General features: G+C 39.6%; 1 protein-coding gene and 1 long non-coding RNA gene across 11 annotated transcripts in view; both read right to left on the reverse strand.

Annotated features, from left to right (window-relative positions):
* ablim2 (actin binding LIM protein family, member 2) overlaps positions 1–23,739 on the reverse strand; it is a 143,897-nt gene that overhangs the window by 80,049 nt on the left and 40,109 nt on the right. The window contains exon 3 of the mRNA XM_049464581.1: positions 6,960–7,143. Coding sequence (XP_049320538.1) covers positions 6,960–7,143 — 184 coding nt within the window. The remainder of the gene's footprint in view (positions 1–6,959; positions 7,144–23,739) is intronic.
* On the reverse strand, positions 1,078–6,694 carry LOC125781190 (uncharacterized). 10 transcript variants are annotated; one of them, XR_007424380.1, is made up of 6 exons: positions 5,703–6,694; positions 5,405–5,466; positions 4,937–5,362; positions 4,782–4,864; positions 4,626–4,697; positions 1,078–4,574 (listed from the first exon to the last, which is right to left on the reverse strand). It is a non-coding gene; the product is annotated as an uncharacterized LOC125781190 (long non-coding RNA). The 10 variants fall into 10 exon arrangements; XR_007424379.1 differs by lacking the exon at positions 4,626–4,697 and adding an exon at positions 4,719–4,739 and having other exon boundaries at positions 1,078–4,625; XR_007424382.1 differs by lacking the exon at positions 4,626–4,697 and adding an exon at positions 4,719–4,739 and having other exon boundaries at positions 1,078–4,625; positions 4,782–4,874.

Genomic DNA, 23,739 nt, shown 5'->3' on the forward strand with positions numbered 1-23,739 from the left:
TGGATTAATGGGAGAGTGGATTGATGCATGGATGAATGAAAGAAAAGAAGGAAGGAAAGAAGGAAGGATAGATGAAAGGATGGAAGGATGGATGGCTGGATGGATGGATGGATGGGTACATAGACAGAATGGATAACAGCACTGTACAACATAATATCACAATAATATGATATATTGATATTTATAGCCTATATTATATAGTATATTAATCCTGAAAAGCCCTTCAGAGCTGCAGGTCAGATCTGCTGTTGGTGTAGGTGACCGGGTGGAGCAGGTGGAGCTGCAGGGTGTGGCAGCTGTTCCCGGCCCTCACTGTCTCAGTGCTGGCTGAACACCAGACCTGGAGGACAGGAAGGCTTAAAGTGTGAGCTGATAACGTCACACAGCATTTTTAACACCTCGTACTGAGGCGTCAGGAGCAACAAATGAGCAACAGTCACTAAATGATTCAGATGATCCAGAACACAGCAGCACGTCTGGCTTCAAAGAGCACTAACTAAATACCTTCTTCTACCAGATCAGGAGTATCTCTCGCTATCTTTAATAAACTCCTGAAGACAGAGCTCTTCAAAGAGCACCTACTCTCCTAACACCTCTAACTAACTACCTTCTACTACCAGATCAGGAGAATCTCTCACTATCTTTAATAAACTCCTGAAGACAGAGCTCTTCAAAGAGCTCTTACTCTCCTAACACCTCTAACTAACTACCTTCTACTACCAGATCAGGAGAATCTCTCACTATCTTTAATAAACTCCTGAAGACAGAGCTCTTCAAAGAGCTCTTACTCTCCTAACACCTCTAACTACCTTCTACTACCAGATCAGGAGAATCTCTCACTATCTTTAATAAACTCCTGAAGACAGAGCTCTTCAAAGAGCACTTACTCTCCTAACACCTCTAACACACTAACTACTTCTAACCTCATTTCCTTCTTTCTCTCCTTCACTTCTCTATCCCACTTCTTCCCTTTGACCTCTTTTAGGCCCTATATAAAGATGTTTTTACCTTTAACTTCTATTACTTTTGTAATTCACTATTGTAAGTCGCTTTGGACAAAAGTGTCTGCCAAATGTAATGTAATGTCATGTAATGTATTGCATGGGTTGCATTGATTTATTAATTTTTCTCTAAGATCTTGCAGCAGCATTGATGATGGTAGAGTCTGACCACTGCACAAAGCAGCTCTTCTCCATCCAGCACATCCCAAAGATTCTCAATGAGGTTAAGGTCTGGACTCTGTGGTGAACTCTCTCTCAATCCATGTGTGAAAATGATAAATGATGATCTCATGCTCCCTGAACCCTGAACTCTTTCACAATTCCAGCCCCATGAATCCTGACATTGTCATCTTGGAATATGAAGAATAAATCCATTGATGGAATAACCTGGTCTATATTCAGTATATTCAGGTAGTCAGCTGACCTCATTCTTTCAGCACATACTGTTGCTGAACCTAAACCTGCAGACCCACTGCAGCATCATCAACCCCAGCCCTAAATGCTTCTTCACATTCAGTATTCAGTATATACATGGTCAAACTAGTCAGTGTACTGTTTCACAATGTACCTAATAAAGTGTCAGTTCAGAGTACATAAACACACTGTCGGTCCCTGGAGAGTTCCTCTGATACCTCAGTGTGTCTCAGAGCAGAATCTCAGTGTAACAATAACAGCTGGCACCTGCAGCAGAGCTCGCTGGACTGATTTAGCTGAGGGAAATGTCAGCAGGTAGAGCTGTGAATGCCCGCTCTGTCTCTGAGGTGCGGGCACAGCCTGGCGTCTGACAGACTGGCAGACTGGGCACCGGCTGATAGGTGATACAATTTAGCACTTAGATCATTTATATATATTTATATACAGCTCTGGTAAAAATAAATGACCACTTTAAAATGATGGGTTTCTTTGATTTGACCAAACTGAAAACCTCTATAATATAATCAAGAGGAAGATGGATGATCACAAGCCATCAAACCACCAAACTGAACTGCTTTAAAGTTATCCAAAAGCAGTGTGTAAGACTGGTGGAGGAGAACATGCCAAGATGCATTAAAACTTGAATATGAATATGAAATTGTTTTCTTTGTATAATTTGAGGTCTGAAAGCTCTGCATCTTTTTTTTTGTTATTTCAGCCATTTCTCATTTTCTGTAAATAAATGCTCTAAATGACAATATTTTTATTTGGAATTTGGGAGAAATGTTGTCAGTAGTTTATAGAATAAAACAACAATGTTCATTTTACTCAAACATATACCTATAAATAGCAAAATCAGAGAAACTGATTCAGAAACTGAATTGGTCTTTTATTTTGTTTCCAGAGCTATAAATACATTAGCCTGTAACTGTTTTAGTTGAGTTTTTCTTTTACCTTGTTGTTTATTTTATTTTATTTGTTCTTTTTTTTAATCTAATTTTATGTTTTACCTTTTATTAGTTTTGTTACTGCTTTTACTTTTGGCCTTTTACCTTTTAACATAATTTATTTCTTCCTTTTATTTTTAATGATCTTTTTTTTACTTATCATTATTATTTATTTTAGTTCCTTCATTTGCTTTTTTCTAATTGTGTTTATTTTAGTCCTTTATTTCTTTAACTGTGTTTATATTTTATTATTGTATCTAGAGTATTTATCTCTTTGTTTTATTGCTCTACATTTTAGCCTGTTTGCATATCCTTTTATTTTAAATTATTATTTATTTTTTAAATTAAATCTTACATTTTTTGCTTGTTTTAATAATTTTAACTTAATTTTCAATCCCTTTAATTGAAAATGAGGGTTACCCTCAATGTATTTACCGAGTGGAAATAAAGGTTGATTGATTGATTGATTGATTACATTTTTAACCTGAGTAAATATAAAAAGCACTTTTTAAATAATGAATTCATTTATTAGGAGAAAAAAAACTATCCAGCGCAATCTAGCCCTGTGTGAAAAAATATTTTTTGCTCCATTAATTAACTGTGATTAATCACACTTTTTGGAAAGCTGAGTTTGGGAATCAACTTCACTTCTAACCACAACCAGGCCTGATTACTGCCTGTAAAAAATAGAACCTGTCTGACAACATAAGGCAGCGCAGTGACTCGGTTCTGATACAACAGCTCACAGACGCAGCCTTGTGCTGATCCACATCACCCTAGGAGTGATGAGGGGAAAGAGAAGAGCGCCACCTACTGTACCCACCCATAGAGAGAGAGCAAGGCCAATCGTGTGCTCTCTCGAGGCTCTGGCAGCTGATGGCAAGCTGCATGACTGGGATTCGAATAAGTGATCTCCCAATCACAGTGGCACTGTTATTAAGATTAAGATATTTTTGTTTAATTAGTTTGCTTTGTTTTTTTCTCATGTACTTTTTTTGATTTGTGTAAAAATCTGTTTTTCTAAGAAGTTCTAGGTCAAATTTATGCAGAAATGTAGAAAATACTAAAAGCTTCTCAACCTTTAAGCAGGACTGAGGAGATCTAAATGGGTACAGCGTGTCCACGGAAGCACTGGTTTCACTACAGCAATGTGGCAGTGCAGCCTGGTAACACCACACACACACACACACACACTCTAACACTAACACATCTATTCAGCGATTAAGAGACACCTAACACCCCTCTGGAAATAAGTGGCCTACCAGCAGCAGAGCATGCACTTAACATTCTTCCCAAACCATGCAGGGTTTCCTTTCCTCAGACCGCACTCACATTTAAAGAGGATTATTATTATAATAATATTAATATAAAGACTGTAATGCAACCATTTAAAGAGCTAATTAATCTTAAATCCTCTTATTATACAGTAGGAGATATTTAAATCACCCCTGACATCACAGTCCCAATGTACTTTCAGCTACAGTACAATATAAACCAGACTCTGGATTCTGGATCTGGATTAGCTGATTTTAATCCAGTATGAATTTGTATAATCTGCACATCACAGCCACAGTGAATTACCTTATTTAACAGGGGACATATTAAACTTCATTAACACTAAATTAGAATAGGAACTCTTACTTAAAAGCTCTATTTTTACCAGTTTTAGTCCCTTTCATAATGAGCCGTTTAAGGGCTCTGCCACTTTTATGCAAATAGGCTGTTACTGGTCATGCCATTTGTATACTGAGAGAAAAAACTAGTTCATGCTTAACTGTCATCGAAGCACAAAACGCATAATACAGATCCCTCCCTCAGACAAAGTCTGCTGGCTAATTTTGCTGTGTACTGTCTGAGGTTCTCAACCAATATTAGAAAAAGTAGTGTTTCTTCAACCTAGTGAACTAGTGGGGGGTGGGGCTCTGGTGGGGGTTGATGGGTAAGGGCTTGTGCCAGGTTTGTTCAATGCAGGTTTTTTTTATTGTGATGTCACAATAAGGGAGGAGCATCCAAGCAGTTCATAGAAGCTCATAGAAACTGTTAATAACTATAGTAGCGTATAATAGTGTAGTTATGAGCATTAATAACTGAAATGTGGGCTTACATACAGAGTTTAACTGGTTAAGTCATTCAATACTTAAAAACATTACCATTTTTGTGAGGTCACCTGGTGTACATTACCTCGCTCTACCTCACTCTACCTCACTGTATCCTCACTCTACCTCGCTCTACCTCACTGTATCCTCACTCTACCTCACTGTACCTCACTCTACCTCGCTCTACCTCACTGTATCCTCACTCTACCTCACTGTACCTCACTGTATCCTCGCTCTACCTCACTGTACCCTAACTCTACCTCACTGTATCCTCGCTCTACCTCACTGTACCCTCACTCCTCCTCACTGTATCCTCACTCTACCTCACTGTACCCTCACTCCTCCTCACTGTATCCTCACTCTACCTCACTGTAACCTCACTCTACCTCGCTCTACCTCACTGTACCTCACTGTACCTCATTGTATCCTCACTCTACCTCACTGTATCCTCACTCTACCTCACTGTACCTCTCTGTACCTCACTGTACCCTCGCTCTACCTCACTGTATCCTCACTCTACCTCATTGTATCCTCACTCTACCTCACTCTACCTCACTGTACCCTCGCTCTACCTCACTGTATCCTCACTCTACCTCACTGTACCTCTCTGTACCTCACTGTACCCTCGCTCTACCTCACTGTATCCTCACTCTACCTCATTGTACCCTCACTGTACCTCACTCTACCTCACTGTACCTCACTGTACCCTCGCTCTACCTCACTGTATCCTCACTCTACCTCACTGTACCTCACTGTACCCTCGCTCTACCTCACTGTATCCTCACTCTACCTCACTGTATCCTCACTCTACCTCACTGTACCTCTCTGTACCTCACTGTACCCTCGCTCTACCTCACTGTATCCTCACTCTACCTCATTGTATCCTCACTCTACCTCACTCTACCTCACTGTACCCTCGCTCTACCTCACTGTATCCTCACTCTACCTCACTGTACCTCTCTGTACCTCACTGTACCCTCGCTCTACCTCACTGTATCCTCACTCTACCTCATTGTACCCTCACTGTACCTCACTCTACCTCACTGTACCTCACTGTACCCTCACTCTACCTCATTGTACCCTCACTCTACCTCACTCTACCTCACTCTACCTCATTGTACCCTCACTCTACCTCACTCTACCTCACTGTATCTCACTGTATCTCACTGTATCCTCGCTCTACCGCACTCTACCTTACTTTACCTCATTGTACCTCACTCCTCCTCACTGTATCCTCAATCTACCTCACTGTACCTCTCTGTACCTCACTGTACCCTCGCTCTACCTCACTGTATCCTCACTCTACCTCATTGTACCCTCACTCTACCTCACTGTACCTCACTGTACCCTCGCTCTACCTCACTGTATCCTCACTGTACCTCACTGTACCTCACTGTACCCTCGCTCTACCTCACTGTATCCTCACTCTACCTCATTGTACCCTCACTCTACCTCACTCTACCTCACTGTATCTCACTGTATCCTCGCTCTACCGCACTCTACCTTACTCTACCTCATTGTACCTCACTGTAGCTCACTCTACATCACTCTAACTCACTCTTCCATATTCCACCCTCACTTTGCCCAGCTATACCTCCCTCTACCTGTACTTTACTTTAGCTCAATCTACCTTCCTTTACCTTGCTTTACCCTCACTCTGACTTGCTTGTCCTCGCTCTACATCATTTTATCTCACTCTACCCCACTCTACCCTCACTTTATCCAACTCTAACTCCCTTTACCTTGCTCTACCTCTCCTACTTCATTCTACCCCATTCTACCCTCACTTTTTCTCATTCTTTGTTCCTCTACCCTCATTTTACTTTACTTTACCTCACTTTACCATTCCCTACCTCACTCTACCCCACTCCACCCTCACTTCACTTTACCTTAGTCTACCTTGCTTTACCTCTACCTATCTCGCCCTACCCCATTCTTCCCTCACTTTACCTCCCTCTACTCCTCTCTACCCTTACTACACATTGCTCTACCTCACTTGACCTTACTCTACCTCTCACTACCTTGCTCTACCCCACTCTAGCCTCACTGTACCTTTACCTTTTACTGTCTCATTTTACCTCATACTGTTTTCTCAAACTCGCTGTGCTTCATTCTACCTCTCTGTACTTCACTCTGCCTCGCTCTACCTCATTATAACTTACTTTATCTTTAAACTACTTTACTTTACCTTCCTCTATCTTAATCTACCATGCTCTACCAAGCCGCAGGCCACACTCATCTCATTTCCAAGTAGCACATCTGCTACCATCTGAAAAAGACTGTACAAGAAACCCCATGCTGTCAGAATTCAGCTGTTAGCATGTCTTGCTGCGGTAGTTCTGAGTCTTTTACTACTGAAATGTGATTTGTATTGTAAGGGCGGTCAGATATAGTTATTTAATCAGAATAAATAAATGTATTTGTGCAGTGAAGGATGTATATAATATTTTGGTCATTGTGTAAAATAGGAATATTAGTATATGTGTGTTTATATTTCTTACTTGCAGGAAGCGCACACAAAGCAGCGTGGGTGATACGTTTTCCCCAGAGCCGAGACCACCTCCCCCTCGATGAACTGCTCACAGCTGAAGCAGCGGGTTCCATACAGACGCTGATAATCCAGAGTACAGATAAACTCGCCCTGCCGCACGAAGAACCCACCCTGAGCCAGGTCACAGCCACACACTGCAGAGAGTGAGAGAGAGAGAGAGAGAGAGAAAGAGAATACATGGGTAATAAGGCAATATGTATCACAATACAGGATTTACAATGCAATATACCACAATACAGATCTGGAAAAAATGAAGAGACCACTTCAGTTTGCTATTTAAAGGATTATGTTTGAGTAAAATGAACATTGTTGTTTTATTCTATAAACTACAGACAACATTTCTCCCAAATTACAAATAAAAATATTCTCATTTAGAGCATTTATTTACAGAAAATGAGAAACGGCTGAAATAATAAAATAAAAAAAAGATGCAGAGCTTTCAGACCTCAAATAATGCAAAGAAAACAAGTTCAGAAATCAATATTTGGTGGAATAACCCTGATTGGTTTTTAATCACAGTTTGTTCATGCATCTTGGCATCATGTTCTCCTCCACCAGTCTTACACACTGCTTTTGGATAACTTTATGCTGCTTTACTCCTGGTGCAAAAATTCAAGCAGTTCAGTTTGGTGGTTTGATGGCTTGTGATCATCCATCTTCCTCTTGATTATATTCCAGAGGTTTTTAATTGGGTTCAGGTCTGGAGATTGGGCTGGCAATGACAGGCTGTTTTTGATTTATCACCCTAAAGCAGTGTGAAAGGCTGGTGGAGAGCATGCTATGTGTAAATAGCTCACTATGCCAAATTATGTGTTAAAAAGAAATAATATTTTATTTTTGCTGGATATATAATTATTTACTTGGTTGTTTTAGCTCTCTAGTCAGTGGTTTGTTGCTATGCAGTTTCAACAGGCTCTCTATAATTGGTCTAAATCTCTTTTTTCTGCTTTACTCCTGGTGTAAAAATTCAAGCAGTTCAGTTTGGTGGTTTGATGGTTTGTGATCATCCATCTTCCTCTTGATTATATTCCAGAGGTTTTCAATTTGGTAAAATCAAATATTTATGGGAAATAATCATGTTATGAATTACAGTAAATCTAAAAGTATATTTGCACACACATATAGCTGTAACCCTGTAAAGCTCAGAGAAGAACAGTCCAGCTGGCTGATTAAATCACACGTCTTCAGTGTTAAAGCTTTAACGCCCATCATCAGCCCAGTTCTCCCAGTTCAGATCCATAATTACAGCCAGCAGAGCCGTCATCAGTACGGGAGAGCGTGACTCCGGCCAGCCTTACACAATGGAGCTGATTACTGCCAGTTTCATCTTACGCTCCGTCTCTCTGTGTCTCTCTCTCTCTCAGACCTCTCCCTCTTTCCCTCTTTCCACAAAAACAGGAACCGCTGTAGCAACACAATACAGCACACAGCCATGACATCATCCTGAGAGCCTTTCAGTTTCCACCTCCACCGAGGTTCATCAGATCACACCCTCAGTAACACACTGCAGAAACAGCGCAAAACAAACCAAATCTTAACTAAACTCGAGTCTTACAGTTCATTAAATCCAGATAAAAGACTTAAACCCGGCTCATCTTCACTTTCTATCATTTAAAAGTTTGTACACTTTCAATTCTGTTATTTTTCATTATTTTAAACTATGAAGAAAAACATGGAATTATTTAGCAAAAAAAAAAAATATATAAAGGTGTCAAACAAACCAGAATAACAATCAATCAATTAATCAACCTTTATTTTCACTTGATAAATACACTGAGGGTAACCCTCATTTTCAATGTACCCAAGCTTACATAAAGTTACAGGGATTGAAAATTAAGTTTAAATTATAAAAACAAGCAAACAATGTAAGATTTAATTAAGAAAAAATAAAATTATTCAAAAATGTAGAGCAATAAAACAAAGAGATAAATACATAGAATAATAACATTTAAGCACAGAAAAATAAATAAATAAATAAAATAAAGGACTAAAATAACCACAATTATAAAAATGTAAATGATGGAAGTAAAATAAATAATAATAATAATAATAATAATAATAATAATAATAAGTAATATATATATATATATATATATATATATATATATATATATATATATGGAATAAAATAAATAAAAAAACAAATAAAAAGATGAAATAAATAAAATAAATAAAACAAAAGGGCTAAATGGTAAAACATAAAATAAAATTCTTAAATAAATAACAAGGTAAAAGAAAAACTCAACTAAAACAGTTGCAGGCTGTCTGAAGCTGGTTAGATATTAAAAGTTTAAAATGATTTAGTGACACCAGTGAGCTGAGTTTTAGGGTTTCCTAGTGAATTCCAACTCACTGGTGCACTGTAGCTAAAAGCAGATTTTCCCAGTTAAGTTAAAACTCTAGGAACCTGACAGGTGATCCAGTCCATATGTTTTGTTTTATTTTAGATTCTTAGATGACTTTGCTTTGCACTTCTCTGCTTGATTTTCTCAGTCAGTTTTATGAGGTAGAGTCACCTGGACTTCAGGCTTTCAGTTAACAGCTGTGCTGAACTCATCAAGAGTTAATCACTTGAAGAATTTATTGCCTCTTAATTTTAGTTTGAGAGCATCAGTTAAAGTAAAGTAGTGAAGAGGTAGAGTTACAGGTATACAGTGAATAGTGAATATTTGAGTAATGCTCTAATCCAGATTATGAGAAGAAACAACTACTCAACTAAATAAAGAAAAAAAAATGATTTTAAAGGAGAATTCTTGTGTAAAATTGACTTTTGTTGTAGTAAAACATGATCAAAAGTTCTTACCTTTGTTGAATAGCCTACCTTCGCTCTCCTACAGCTTCCTGAAATACAATAATTTTGCCTAGCACTCTGTACAACGGCCGTGCGGAGTCTATGTATATATATGTCTATGTCATTATCAGTACAGTGATGGTGGCGCTCAGAGCTGAAGCTAGCGTTATAGGATGTAAACAGTGATTTTTAATGAGCTTCTTGTGCACTTTTTTAAGTTATTAATGCCTCGTTTTAAATGTCAGGACTCTCCTGATTCTAGTAAGGAGGTGTGGAGCTACTTTGAGCTGGATAACGGTGGAAAAAGCGATTTAAAATGCGATACGGCTATTGTACGGAGTGTTGGGCAAAAAGCACAAAAATACTGGATCTCAGAAAGCTGCAGGAGAACGGAGGTGTGCTATTCAACAAAGGTTAGCACTTTTTATCATGTTTTACTACAACAAAAGTACAGTTTACACCGGAGTTCTCCTTTAAGACAAAAAATGAAGGTCAGCCAATTAGAAAAGACGTATTTTAAGAACTTTCAAAAACTATCCTCAAGTGCAATCACCGCAAGGCCATCAAAAACGTTATGATCATGATGAAACTGGCACTTATCAGAACCACACCAGGAAAGGATAGAAGAGCAAGAGTTTCCTCTGTTGTACAGGATAAGTTCATCAGAAAATATAAAACAAAATAAATGAAGTCCAGTAAGGGCCTCTTCTTCTTGTCATAATTGTGAATGACCCAGGCAGTGCCAGTCTGCAGTGTAATTTACACTGGACCCTGTGGCCAACACACACACACACACACACACACACAAACACACACACACAAACACACACACACACACACTGCTGTATGTCCCTGACTTCTACCATCTCATATTCCCCTTACATAATGACTTTCAGCACTCGAAGAACACACACACACACACACACACACACAGACACACACACACACACAAGGACACACACACAGGCCAACTGTTGATGTATGAATGATATATTGTCCCAAAAATAATACCAACAAACAACTGAAACAGTTTAAGATCATTCTGTTCCACTGATATAATAATATCATAATAAGAACAATATACTTAGGGATGCTGAGTGTTCCAGCCTTCTAAAGCACTGCCACTATGATCTGGAGATTGCTGGTTCAAATCCCGGTCATGCAGCTTGCCTTCAGCTGCCGGAGCCCCGAGAGAGCACAGTTAGCCTTGCTCTCTCTGAATGGGGACTGTTACACCTCAGCCCATGTCTGTCCTGTGTTTTTCCCTCTTTTGGTTTTCTGTGCTCCTGCCCTGTTTTCCTGTCTTGTGTTTCCAGCCATGTGCTTTTTTGAGCACATGGCATTGTTTTGTTATTGTTCTGTCTCCGCCCTAGCCCCACCCTAGCCCTGCCCAAGCCATTAGTGTTGTCACCTTGTGTCTCATTTGTAACTCCGCCCCCTCATTACCTCCACAGGTGTCCCTAGTGTGTGCCTGTGTATATATACCTCATGTTATCCTTTGTTCTCGGTCGCGCTTTTTGTTTGAACTTGTCCCGTGTGTTTGTTATTTTGGTCTACAGTTCTGGTTTGTTGTCTTTATAGTGTTTTGTTCCTTGCTTCTCAAGACCTAGTTTATCTTTTGTTTTATAGTCTTTAAGTGTTTACTTTAAGTGTTTTCTTTGTCTCAGTTTTTGGTTTGCTTTTTTGTTATGTCTAAATATAAATATGACTTGCATTTGCATCCGGCCTCCTCCTCCATGTTACAGGGACAGTAGATGGAGCTTTTTCCCCTCATCACTCCTAGGGTGATGTGGATCAGCACAAGGCTGCATCTGTGAGCAGATGTATCGGAACCGAGTCCCTGCGCTTTCCTCCGAGCGTTAGCGCTGTGATGCTACTTTGCAATGCTGCATCAGAAGCAGTTCAAAAAGAGGCGGAGTCTGACTTCAGATGTATCGGAGGAGGCGTGTGCTAGTCTCCACCCTCCTGGTGTTGTGGCATCACTGGTGATGAGGGAATACAGTTGAGTAGCAATTGGAATATATCTATTTTTTAATATTCTAAGTAAATAAAGCATAAATAGATAAAATCAAGCTCTTCTTGCTGAAAAAGAAGTTTTTGAAATTCTTATTTTTGGATTTTCTTAAACATTTTTTTTTTCTTTACTTAGATAAGTAGTTCTGGATTAGAACATTACTCAAATATTCACTATTCACTGTATACCTGTAACTCTACCTCTTCACTACTTTACTTTAACTGATGCTCTCAAACACTTTATTAAGAGACAAGAAATTCAAGTAGTTAACTCTTAATGAGTTCAGCACAGCTGTTAACTGAAAGCCTGAATTCCATAACATATTGTACAATAATGAAAAAAAAACACGTTTGACTGGTACTGTATATATGCACTAAATATTCTGCATTAAAAAAATTGTGGTATATTTATCATTACATTACATTATTTTATATTGCATTATTTTGTTTGTTGCTTTATTATTGTAGTCATGGTAAAATACTTATAAATTTATTATATTTAAAACTGTTATATTCATACTAAATACATTTTTGTATGGAGCAGTATAATTTTGAAGCGTTCACACACACACACACACACACACACACACACACAGACACGATCACTGATAGCTCCCACAGTAATCAGGCCCTAATAAAAAATCCAAACAATAACACAGGAATGTTAGTCAGGATATGGCGGGAATATTTTCCGAGTATCCCGGGCTGCTATTGGCTGCTGGGAGCCGTATGGAACATTAACTTCGATACACACATCCGCTAATACTGCACCACAATGTCTGAGTCCCAGCCAGAGCATGATAACACTTCCCCTGTACACACACACACACACACACACACATAAACACTCTCACTAATATACACACTCTCACTAATATACACACACACTAAAACTAACACACATACATATACAGTACAGGCCAACACACCTTCTCATTCAATGTGTTTTCTTTATTTTCATGACAATTTTCCTGAAGGCATCAAAACTATGAATGAACACATGTGGAGTTTTATGTACTTAACAACAAATGAGCTGAACCTCCACAGTCACCGGACCTGAACCCAATCCAGATGGTTTGGGGTGAGCTGGAGCGCAGAGTGAAGAAGGCAAAGGAGCAACAAGTGCTAATAAACACCTCTGGGAACTCCTTCCTTCCTTCAAGACTATTTGAAAACTTTTCATTTCAGGTGGCCACCTCTTGAGAGAAGCTCATTGAGAGAATGATGACAAGAGTGTGCAAAGCAGTAATCAGAGCAAAGGGGGGCTATTTGAAGAAACTAGAATAAAAAACATGTTTTCAGTTATTTCACCATTTTTTGTTAAGAACATAAAACTCCATGTGTTCATTCACAGTTTTGATGCTTCAGTGAGAATCTACAATGGAAATATCAGTCATGAAAATAAAGAAAACTGTCTGAAAAAGAGAAGGTGTGTTTTTGGCCTGTACTGTACACTCACTAACACACACACACTAACACACACACACTTACTAACACAAACAAACACATACTTACTAACACAAACAAACACATACTTACTAACACAAACAATAACACCAGATTACGGTGCTGGTGATTCTGTATCTACTGTAACTGTAGATTAATTACAGAGCAGTACGGGTACAACAGATTACAGTGCTGGTGATTCTGTATCTACTGTAACTGTAGATTAATTACAGAGCAGTATGGGTACAACAGATTACAGTGCTGGTGATTCTGTATCTACTGTAACTGTAGATTAATTACAGAGCAGTATGGGTACAACAGATTACGGCGCTGGTGATTCTGTATCTACTGTAACTGTAGATTAACCCTTATTTATAAACAGAAATAAAAGGAATCTGAGGGGAATCTGTTACACTCATTCTGCTGAGGAACAAACCTGCACCTGAGGATAGAGTCGGATTCTGGCAGGGAGGCAGAATTCAGCACAACACCTGGAAACGAAACTCGCCAAACTGACAGCGTTCTACAAACCAATCAGTGTTGAGTAGAGGGAGACTCCGCCCACGTAGGTGTGAAACCGAAACTACCCGTACAGTACAGAATACAATGTAACACACACAATAATTCACAGCAGGGCTGTGAGGTGAATGGTGAGGGTCTCTCAGGTTTAGAACTGCACCTTCACTCTCTCCAGTTCTCATCTGAGCAGCCGCTGAGCGTAACCTGAATCCTGCAGGCCTTCACTTCTCTTTCACCATCTGCTTTATATTTAACCTGCAGCAGATGGTCTGCAGACCTCAGAGACACCAGCACTGACAGAATGCAATGCCTGCAGGCCGGTCCAGATTCGGCACCACACCCCCGGTTTATGAACCGTCTACTCCAACTCCGAGAGGCCAGAGAGGGAGGACTGTAGGGCCAGATGTGGGGTTGTTTGAACTATAATGAACAATAATAAAAAAATAATAATAATAATAAAATGCTTTTCTGGTGAGCTTTTGTTTACATGCCTCCCCTGTCTCTCTCTCTGTCGTGCCGCCTGGCGTGACTTTAGTGTCTGTCCGTTCTCGTTTTTTCGCCCGTTCCTTATGAAGGTGTTTTTTTCCCGTCCGTGTCACAATTCACTAGCCGGGGCAGCGGTAGTGTATTGGAGCTGACCCTGATGACGAGGGTTGGATCCCGCATGAGAACCGGACAGGATTAGTTTCTCAGGGGAACGTCTGTGAAAAATATTTCACACTTCTACTTAGTGATAAAACTACTGCATCCGGACTGCAACTGATAAAACAGGAGGACCAGTGAGTTTTTAGGCTTTCTCAGTCACATGACATCAAGGTCAGTAGCTCCTCCATTTCCACTTGCTGTTGTGTTTACTACATGGATCTCCGTGGAAACACACACGCCCAAAGTGTAATTACGATGCGCGGCAGTGGACAAATAGCTATTTTATTATTTTATTAAACGCGAGGAGACGAAACTCAAAGATGTGTCCGGACGGGACTAAAATTACCGGAGGACCAAGAAAAGAGTTCAGAGAAAAAGAGTAGATAATTCAGCCTGTAAGTTTTTTGCCTCAGAGGACGTCTGAAAAAAACACGTACATGGTCGTTCCGGATGGGAATAAAATCACAGTTTCTCAGTGATTTTATTTAGTTCCTCTAAAATAAACTAAAATAAACAAAAAAAAAACTAATATAAAATCTCTCAGAAACTAATCCCATCCAAATAGAGGTTTAGACTTATATTTAAATTTGAAACATTTTAAAACACATTAAGTGTGACAAACATAAGAAACAAAAAATAAGAAATTTATACCACTGTATAAAGCTGTATTACACTGTGTGACATGTATTAGTACTGTTACTCTCTAATCTCTTATGTGCCGACTCTGATCCATCACAGATCCAGCAGCGAGCGAGAAGAAGGAAAACATGCTTCAGTAAAGATGGGTGTGGAGTTTAAGCAAACACGAGAAGCTGATTGGAAAAGGAAGCAGAGAGGAATACGCCAGACAGCGAAGGGAAACTGGAGCGATTACAGGTGGAAAAGTCATTAAATCACATCCAGGAGATTTACAGCTCCTTAAAACTCAGTAAAGATTAAATAATAATTATAAAAACGCTGTGAAGATGTTCCTACACATATACTGTACCATTACACTGAATACATAGATGAGGGCCCAATAGAACATGAGATCAAATATAGCATACACTGTAACCAATTCCTATATTTTGAAGTGTGAGTTAGCATGATGCTAACAGCTGTGATGCTAACAGGGTGTGAGCAGGTTAGCATATTGTCAACAGCTGCGATGCTAACGGTCGCATTGTTTATAACCACATTGCTAACAACCATATTGCAAGAAACAGGTTGCTCACAGACACAGCAGCTAGCATTGGCTAGGTGGGAGTGAGTTAGCCGTGATGCTAACGGACAGCCACTGGCTTTGGCTAGGTGTGAGTAAGTGAGCCGTAATGCTAACAGACAGCTGCTGGCTTTGACTGGGAGTGAGTGAATAAGCATGATGCTAAAAGACGTGTTGCAAACAGACACAGCCACTGGCATTGGCTAGGCGTGAGTGAGTTAACCGCAAAGCTAACAGACAGCCACTGGCTTTGGCTAGGTGTGACTGAGTTAGCCGTAATCCTAACAGACAGCCACTGGCTTTGGCTAGTTGTGACTGAGCTAGCCGTGATGCTAACAGACAGCCACTGGCATTGGCTAGGTGTGAGTGAGTTAGCCGCAATGCTAACAGACAGCCACTGACTTTGGATAGGTGTGAGTGAGTTAGCCGCAATGCTAACTGAGAGCCACTGGCTTTGAGTAGGAGTGAGTGAGTTAGCCTGAGGCTAAACATTGTGTTGCTAACAGACCCAGCCACTGGTATTGGCTAGTTGTAAGTTAGTTAGCATGATGCTAAAAGATGTGTTGCTAACAGTTACTGCTTTTGGCTGCGTATGAGCGGATTAGCGCGACACAAACACCCGCAATGCAAACAGACACAGCCGTTGGTACTGAATGGGTGTGATTGGGTTAGCATGAAGCTAAGAACTGCAATGCTAACATAAACAGCCACTGGAGGTTAGTGTGATGATAATAGCCATTTACATTTACATTTTCTACATTTAGCTGACGTTCTTATCCAGAATTATTTGAAAGGGTATTACTTTTACAGAGTTTGGCCAATGTAGCGTTAGGAGTCTTGCCCAGGGACTCTTATTGGTTGAACTGAACCCCAGCCTCCCACATGGTAGCTTACTGACAAGCAGTGGTGTTATCCACTACTGCACCACACCACACCAACAACACCAACCAATAGCCATTATGCTTCAGCATGTTTACGCCATGTGATCACAGTCCGCAGTGTGAAGAGCTCCCTCTGTGGCTGAACGTAGGTACTGCAGGTTGAGTTTGCTGCAGTTTGCCTGCTAGAATCAGAGGCGGGGTTTACTCTTTCAGCACAACACAACATCACACCCCCCCTCAGCCGGGCTGGAGCTGACCCCGCTGGCGGCGGCTGCAGAATTCTCTGGCAGGTCGGGGGGATGTTGGCTGGTATAGCAGGGGGCTAGATGGAGGCTGTTTAGTCGGGTCTGTTGATGGAGGTGAGAAAACTACACCCGAACGAGGAGACTCTGAGTGATGGGTTCGTTCTGATGGATCTGGCAACCTAAAAGAGATCAGGGAGGGTCTGCATTCTTCAGCCATGAAAACACACTGAGATCATCAGCCAGAGACGTGATATTATGATACTGGGAACTTGTTTTGCTCTGAATATAATGAGTAAATTAATTCCATAAGAAATCAATTCACTTATAAAAGCAATGGAAAATCAGCCAACAGTAAAACTCTGGCAAAAATAATTACATTTTTTTTTAAATGTCATTATTTGAAAAGGATACACTATGGGTCACTTTCCCACAAAACAATTAAGCCTAATCTTGGACTGCACATATTATTTTGAATGGTGATTTTCAATTGAAAGAACAATACAGCCTACAACTGAACTGACACAAATACCATAGCAACACCTTAGCAACCACTTCACAACCCCAAAGCAACCAACACATCTAACACAGCAACCTCCACAGATGCCCTCGCAAAACTATGGCACGTACCTAGCAACACCATAGCAACCACCACAGATACCACAGCAAAACTTTGGCAACCACCTAGTAACCACTTAACAACACCATAGCAACCAACACATATACTATAGCAACACCACTGCAACCACCTAGCAAAACCTAAGCAACCACCTAACAAGCACTTACCAACACCAAAGCAACCACCATAAATACTATAGCAACGCCTTATCAACCATGTAACAACCCCATAGCAAGCAACGCATATACCATAACAATACTATAGCAACCACCATAGAATCCATAGCAACATCAAAACAACCACCAAGTAGCCACTTAGCAACACCATAGCAACCAATATGGATGCTATAGCAACACCTGAGCAACCACCTAGCATCCACTTAACAATCCTACAGCAACCAAACACAAACACCAAAGCAGCCAGCACAGATACCATAGCAAAACCTTAAGCAACACATTTGCAATACCCCAGCAACCACATTGCAGCACCACAGATACCATAGTAACACCACAGCAACCACCTAGCAACATCTTACCAACCACTTAGCAACACCATAACCAACACTTAGCAACACCATATCAACCACAACAGATACCATAGCAACACACCTGCAACATCCTAGCAACACTATACCAACCACTGGCAACCACTTAACAATCCTACAGCATCCAAACACAAACACCAAAGCAGCCAGCACAGATACCATAGCAAAACCTTAAGCAACACATTTGCAATACCCCAGCAACCACATTGCAGCACCACAGATACCATAGTAACACCACAGCAACCACCTAGCAACACCTCAGCAACCACCATACATACTATAGCAACACCTTAGGGCATATAGGGCACATAGGGCAAACTTTCTACACCAAGTTTTAGCTCAATGACCAAACTACACCTCTAAAAACAACATGACGCTTCATAAAAACACTTCTGATTAATGATCAGATCAGAATATCTTCCCTTTCAGGATCAACACTCTCAGAACTTGTCAGGTGCTTCCCGTCATGTAGCAGGAGCTCTGTGGGTAAATGCTGGCGGCTCGAGCCGCACATACCCTGGCACAGCGAGCGCCGGGTATCATTTACAGAGCCATGCCTGGATCCACATGCCTCAAAGCCCTGCTGAGAGCCTCCACCACTCCCTCAAATCTCCCACATACCAACTTATACATCGATTTTATTATAGCAGAAATAGAGAGAAAATCACTTTTTCACACACAGTATTAAAGCTTATGCATGTCCTTTACAGTTTACCGCTTATCGTTTACTGTATACTAATAATATATAAGTGTGAAAGCGTTGGCATACTGCTGCCACCTCAGGCACGGCATGCACATGCATGAGTGCACTGGCATGAGTGCCCACATGATACTCAGATCACACACACACACAAACACACACACACACAGCTAAAGCTGCAGCTCCATGTTTGGCCAGAGGGTTTAGCAGCAGAGCCAAGCCCAATGTGGAGGCATGAGCATTACTGCAGGAACGGCTCTTAATAAGATCTTAAACTAATGAGTCTTAAACTGATAACATCTATATATTCATGTTAACAATCCCTTTGAACTGCAAGAGCAACTGCACAGTTCATCCACTGCGTTAATACTGCAACTGCAATCATTAGATTTTTTTATTATCATCCTTAATTCTAAAACTCTAGTCAACACTACTACTGCCACTGTCCACTTCGTAAAACTGCATTTTATTGACCAGTTATTAATGTGTAAATTACAATCATGCCACAGCCATCCATGGGCAGGAGTCTTCTAGGTTGCACTGCAGGTTTGGAAACTATCTGCTCCCAGCGCTGGGTGTAGGGTCGCATGATTGGATCGTTTTAGTGTTACTTATAGTGTTACTTCGCTTTCCATCAGTATAACCACAGCATGGCCTCCATCCACATGGTTTTGACATGTGCTTGTAAACATGGGCATGTGTGGAAAGCTGTGCACCTCAGTCCAGCACAGTTTAGCAGCGCAGATATTTCCAGTTACAGCTGAATTCACACTTTTAATCCCAGAAAAACAAACACTCTTATTTACCTTTTAAAAAGCCATTTAAATGCTGATTAAAGGGCCGATTACTGTTGTTTTGCAGTTTTCCTCAGGGTTTGAATTGAGCTCGGTGCTGACTCAGCTCTTGATTGGTCCGGACGCGAGACAGCGTGCGGGTGGGGGCGGGGCTGGTGACGTCATGGGTCCTGCATTGTTTAATAATGCAATATATTTATATATATATATATATATATATATATATATAGTATATATATATATATATATATATATAGTATATATATATATATATATATATATATATATATATATATATATATATATATATATATATATATATCGTCAAAACAAGAAGATTTACGAAATTTTTCCAATATCGTGCAGCAATATCGAGACAGGTATTAATTTTGTTAATCTGAACACACGCTCTACCAGTTAACATGATCAGTATGGAGAAACTGGGGCCAGATCAATATAAACGATCCTCAGCACTCAAAACAAGCAAATTATGTTTATGAGGAAAAAACACTTTTGAGCATAGCTATTTTAGAAATGCACTTTTTTCGTTAGGAAATGCAATTTTCTAGTTCAATATGCAATTGCCTTAAGTAGTTTTTAGCATACATTATTTAATGCTTAAAAAGTATATGAAGAAAGTAAAGACAGGCGCCGAGTAGATGGTGCTCTCTCCCCTCATCACTCCTAGGGTGATGTCTGCAGCACAGGGCGTCTGTGAGCTGATGTATCAGAGCCAAGCCGCTGCGCTTTCCTCCGAGCGTTAGTGCTGTGATGCTACTCAGCAATGCTACAGCATCAGCAGCAGTTCAAAAAGGAGCGGTGGCTGACTTCACATGTATCGGAGGAAGCATGTGTTAGTCTTCACCCTCCTGGTGTGTTGGGGCATCACTAGTGATAGGGGGAGTCCCAGTGAGTGGGTTGGGTAATTGGCCGTGTAAATTGGGGAGAAAATGGGAACATTTTGAAATAAAATAAATAAAAAAAGAAAGTAAAGACAGTGGGCTAAATAATAAATTATTTTATGTCTGTATAAGTGTATAAGTGGTGTATAAGTGTAATGGTGTAAAGTGGCCAAAACATGAAATACTCGTGCCAGTGCCTGAAGGTTATAGACAATGTTAGAATATCGAAACAGCAGAAATTATACTGTATATAAAGCATGCATGTGTAAGTATCGAACTACACATGAACAAACAATATATATATAAACAATATAACAATATATAATATACTACCAGCCAAAAAAAAAAATCTTTATTTTTACCATTAAAGCTCTTTGGGTCCAGTCAGTAACCGGAAATGGTGCAAAATTACATTTAACTGACTGAGTCTTTAAGGAAAATAAATTAACAAAAACTGAAAAGTAATTAAAGTACTGTTAAAAAAATGGAAATAAACTAAGTTTTGGAAATGGAATTTAAAAACTGTCAATTTCCAAAATCAGTAAAGCTGAAACAGATGGTGTTACTGCTGTTACTCTCTACTGCAGCAGCATTTACACACTTACACACTTACAGCACTTACACACTTTCATCATCATAATAACTAGAAAAAGACTCAGATAAAACACAGAGAACTCTGTAACTATTAAAAGTAGAAGTTCTTTTCTTTAGATTAGAAATTACAGATGAAGTCAGAGAGCGGTGAGTACTGTTTCCTACACCTTCAAATAAAGACTCTTAGAAACTGGAGATAAAAAAAACTGCTACAGGAAGACGTCTGGCTGACCCACATGGACACAACAGCTTTAGCCTTTAGCTCTTTAGATTAGCATGATTGGAATAAGTCTAGAGTTAGTCTGACAGGTGATGAGATAGGCAGTAATAATAAAGTAATTGATAAAGATGATAAATATGTGAAAACCAACTATAATAAAACATTGCAAAGATGATGCAGCAAACGTGTTATCTATTTTTTTTATCTGCTGCATCATCGTGCATCAATGCGTTTCTTCTCCTGTACTACCGGAACAGTGGTGCTGCTGATCAGAGAGGAGGAGAGTCTAGTGTTTCAGTAGAGCACTGTGTGTGAAATTCCAATCAATGTCCTAATAAATAAAACAGCACTCTTACACCATCACCTGATCACCTGACCAGCACAGCCTGGACGAGGCCTGGGAGCTCCAGCCCAGACGGGTCACCTTGAGACTGAGCATGCTCAGATCAGACCAGCTCCAGCACACACTGCTCAACACACACATACTGTACCTGACCATGAACTAAAGAATCAATACACTGTACACACACACACACACACACACACACACCCAAGACAGGCATATATATATCCATATATATATATATATATATATATATATATATATATATAGTTTTATAAAACACAGTATGAATGATTTTGATTAGGGGTACAGCATAATATCAACCTTTTTTGACAAGAACCTTACTACAACAATATAGCAGTTACGATACAGTATACTGAGATATATTGTGATACTGTAAGCAAGATAACAAAATATATTGTCAACAGTATTGCTGTGATTTGTGATGTGAGGTTTGGATGGATTTGAGCTGCTCGGTCACGTAAACTCCCTCTCAATTCCATGAGTCTCTCTACACAAGATTAGTGAGTAGACTTCACCTGAGGGAGGGATCTATACCTACTGTCCGTGGCAAGTCAGCAGATGAGGGAGATGTAAAAACTTTTAAATAATCTATCGCAGTTAAGCATGAACTAACACTAACGCATGGTAGGTAAATGATCAGCGTAAAAAATAAAAATCCAATATTGTTTAAAAAGGGTGAAATTTTTAGCAGTTTACAGCTAAGTAACAATAAATATAAACTGCATTTACATACTTACACACAGCATATTCATACTTTCATCATAATAACTAGAAAAAGACTCAAAAACACAGAGAACTCTGTAACTATTAAAAGTAGAAGTCTTTTCTTTACATGGAAACACGTGGGTCAGACCCATTCTTTTCCATGAGACCCATTCCATGAGTCTCTCTTCAAAGGATTAGCCAGCAGACTTCACCTGAGGGAGGGATCTATACCTACTGTCCGTGGCAAGTCAGCAGATGAGGGAGATGTAAAAACTTTCCTACCAACTTTCATGTGGTAGGAAAATGCTCAGCGTCAATATGGGGCGTGGCCAGTAACACCTTATTTGCATAAAAGTGACAGAGCCCTTGAATGGAAACTGGTAAAAATATAGTGATTTGGTGTAAAGAACCTCATGAACATGTTTTTTTAAAGCCCATAGAACTACAATAACCAACTTGGTGTAATATATCCCCTTTAAAACATCCATGCTGCAGTAAATCTGAGCCCTGAGCACCGGAGAACATTCACTTTCATTAACGCTGGATTTCAGAGACCGCCCACTCACACAAACTCATCCAATAACAACAAAAGGTCAGGTTTAAACATTACTCATACCCAGCTAATAGAGCTGTTACCCGAACCAAGCCGAACCCCACACAACCACTTAACACTTTATTTCATATGGGATGAGAAAGCTAGTATGAGAAAACATGAAGGCAGACTCACTGCTGATTCTATATGGTTAAATATGGCAATATGACACATGATATGTTTAATGATACAGGAGAGTCATTGCTGTTTAATGATATATAGTACCAGTCAAAAGTTTTGCCACACTTTCTACTCAATGTTTTCCTTCATTTCTATATTTAATATATTTTCAACATTGTAGATTAATAGTAAAGACAATTAAGTGTTTCACCATTAAAATAATAATAGCTGCTTTGTGGTGGTTTCTCCTATATATAAATATCAATATTTGTTTGAATAACCCTGGTGGTGTTAAATCACAGTTTTTTCATGCATCTTGGCATCATTTTCTCCTCCACCAGTCTTACACACTGCTTTTGGATAACTTTATGCTGCTTTACTCCTGGTGCAAAAATTCAAGTAGTTCAGTTTGGTGGTTTGATGGATTGTGATCATCCATCTTCCTCTTGATTACATTCCAGAGGTTTTTAATTTGGTAAAATCATATATGTAAGGGCTGGACAATATGGTAAAAATGTATATGACAAAATATTTTAAATTTTGATCGATGCAATACTATAATGATATTGATATGAATAGATGCAATATATAAATATGATACTGATATGACATTGATAAATCACTACCCGTGACATATCTCATTTTGCACTAATATTAACAGTAGAGTTGGAGTCGAGACAAAAACCTTGAGTGACTGAGAACAGATGAAGTTATTTTTTTTAATCATATAAACCAGGGGTGTCAAACTCATTTTGGCCGAGGGCCACATTGACATATTGGCCAGATGTACCTTATAAATGTAATAAAATGTAACCAAATGTGATATAAAATGAAT

This window comes from Astyanax mexicanus, chromosome 15 (assembly GCF_023375975.1).
Source record: "Astyanax mexicanus isolate ESR-SI-001 chromosome 15, AstMex3_surface, whole genome shotgun sequence".
Classification (NCBI taxonomy): Eukaryota; Metazoa; Chordata; class Actinopteri; order Characiformes; family Acestrorhamphidae; genus Astyanax; species Astyanax mexicanus.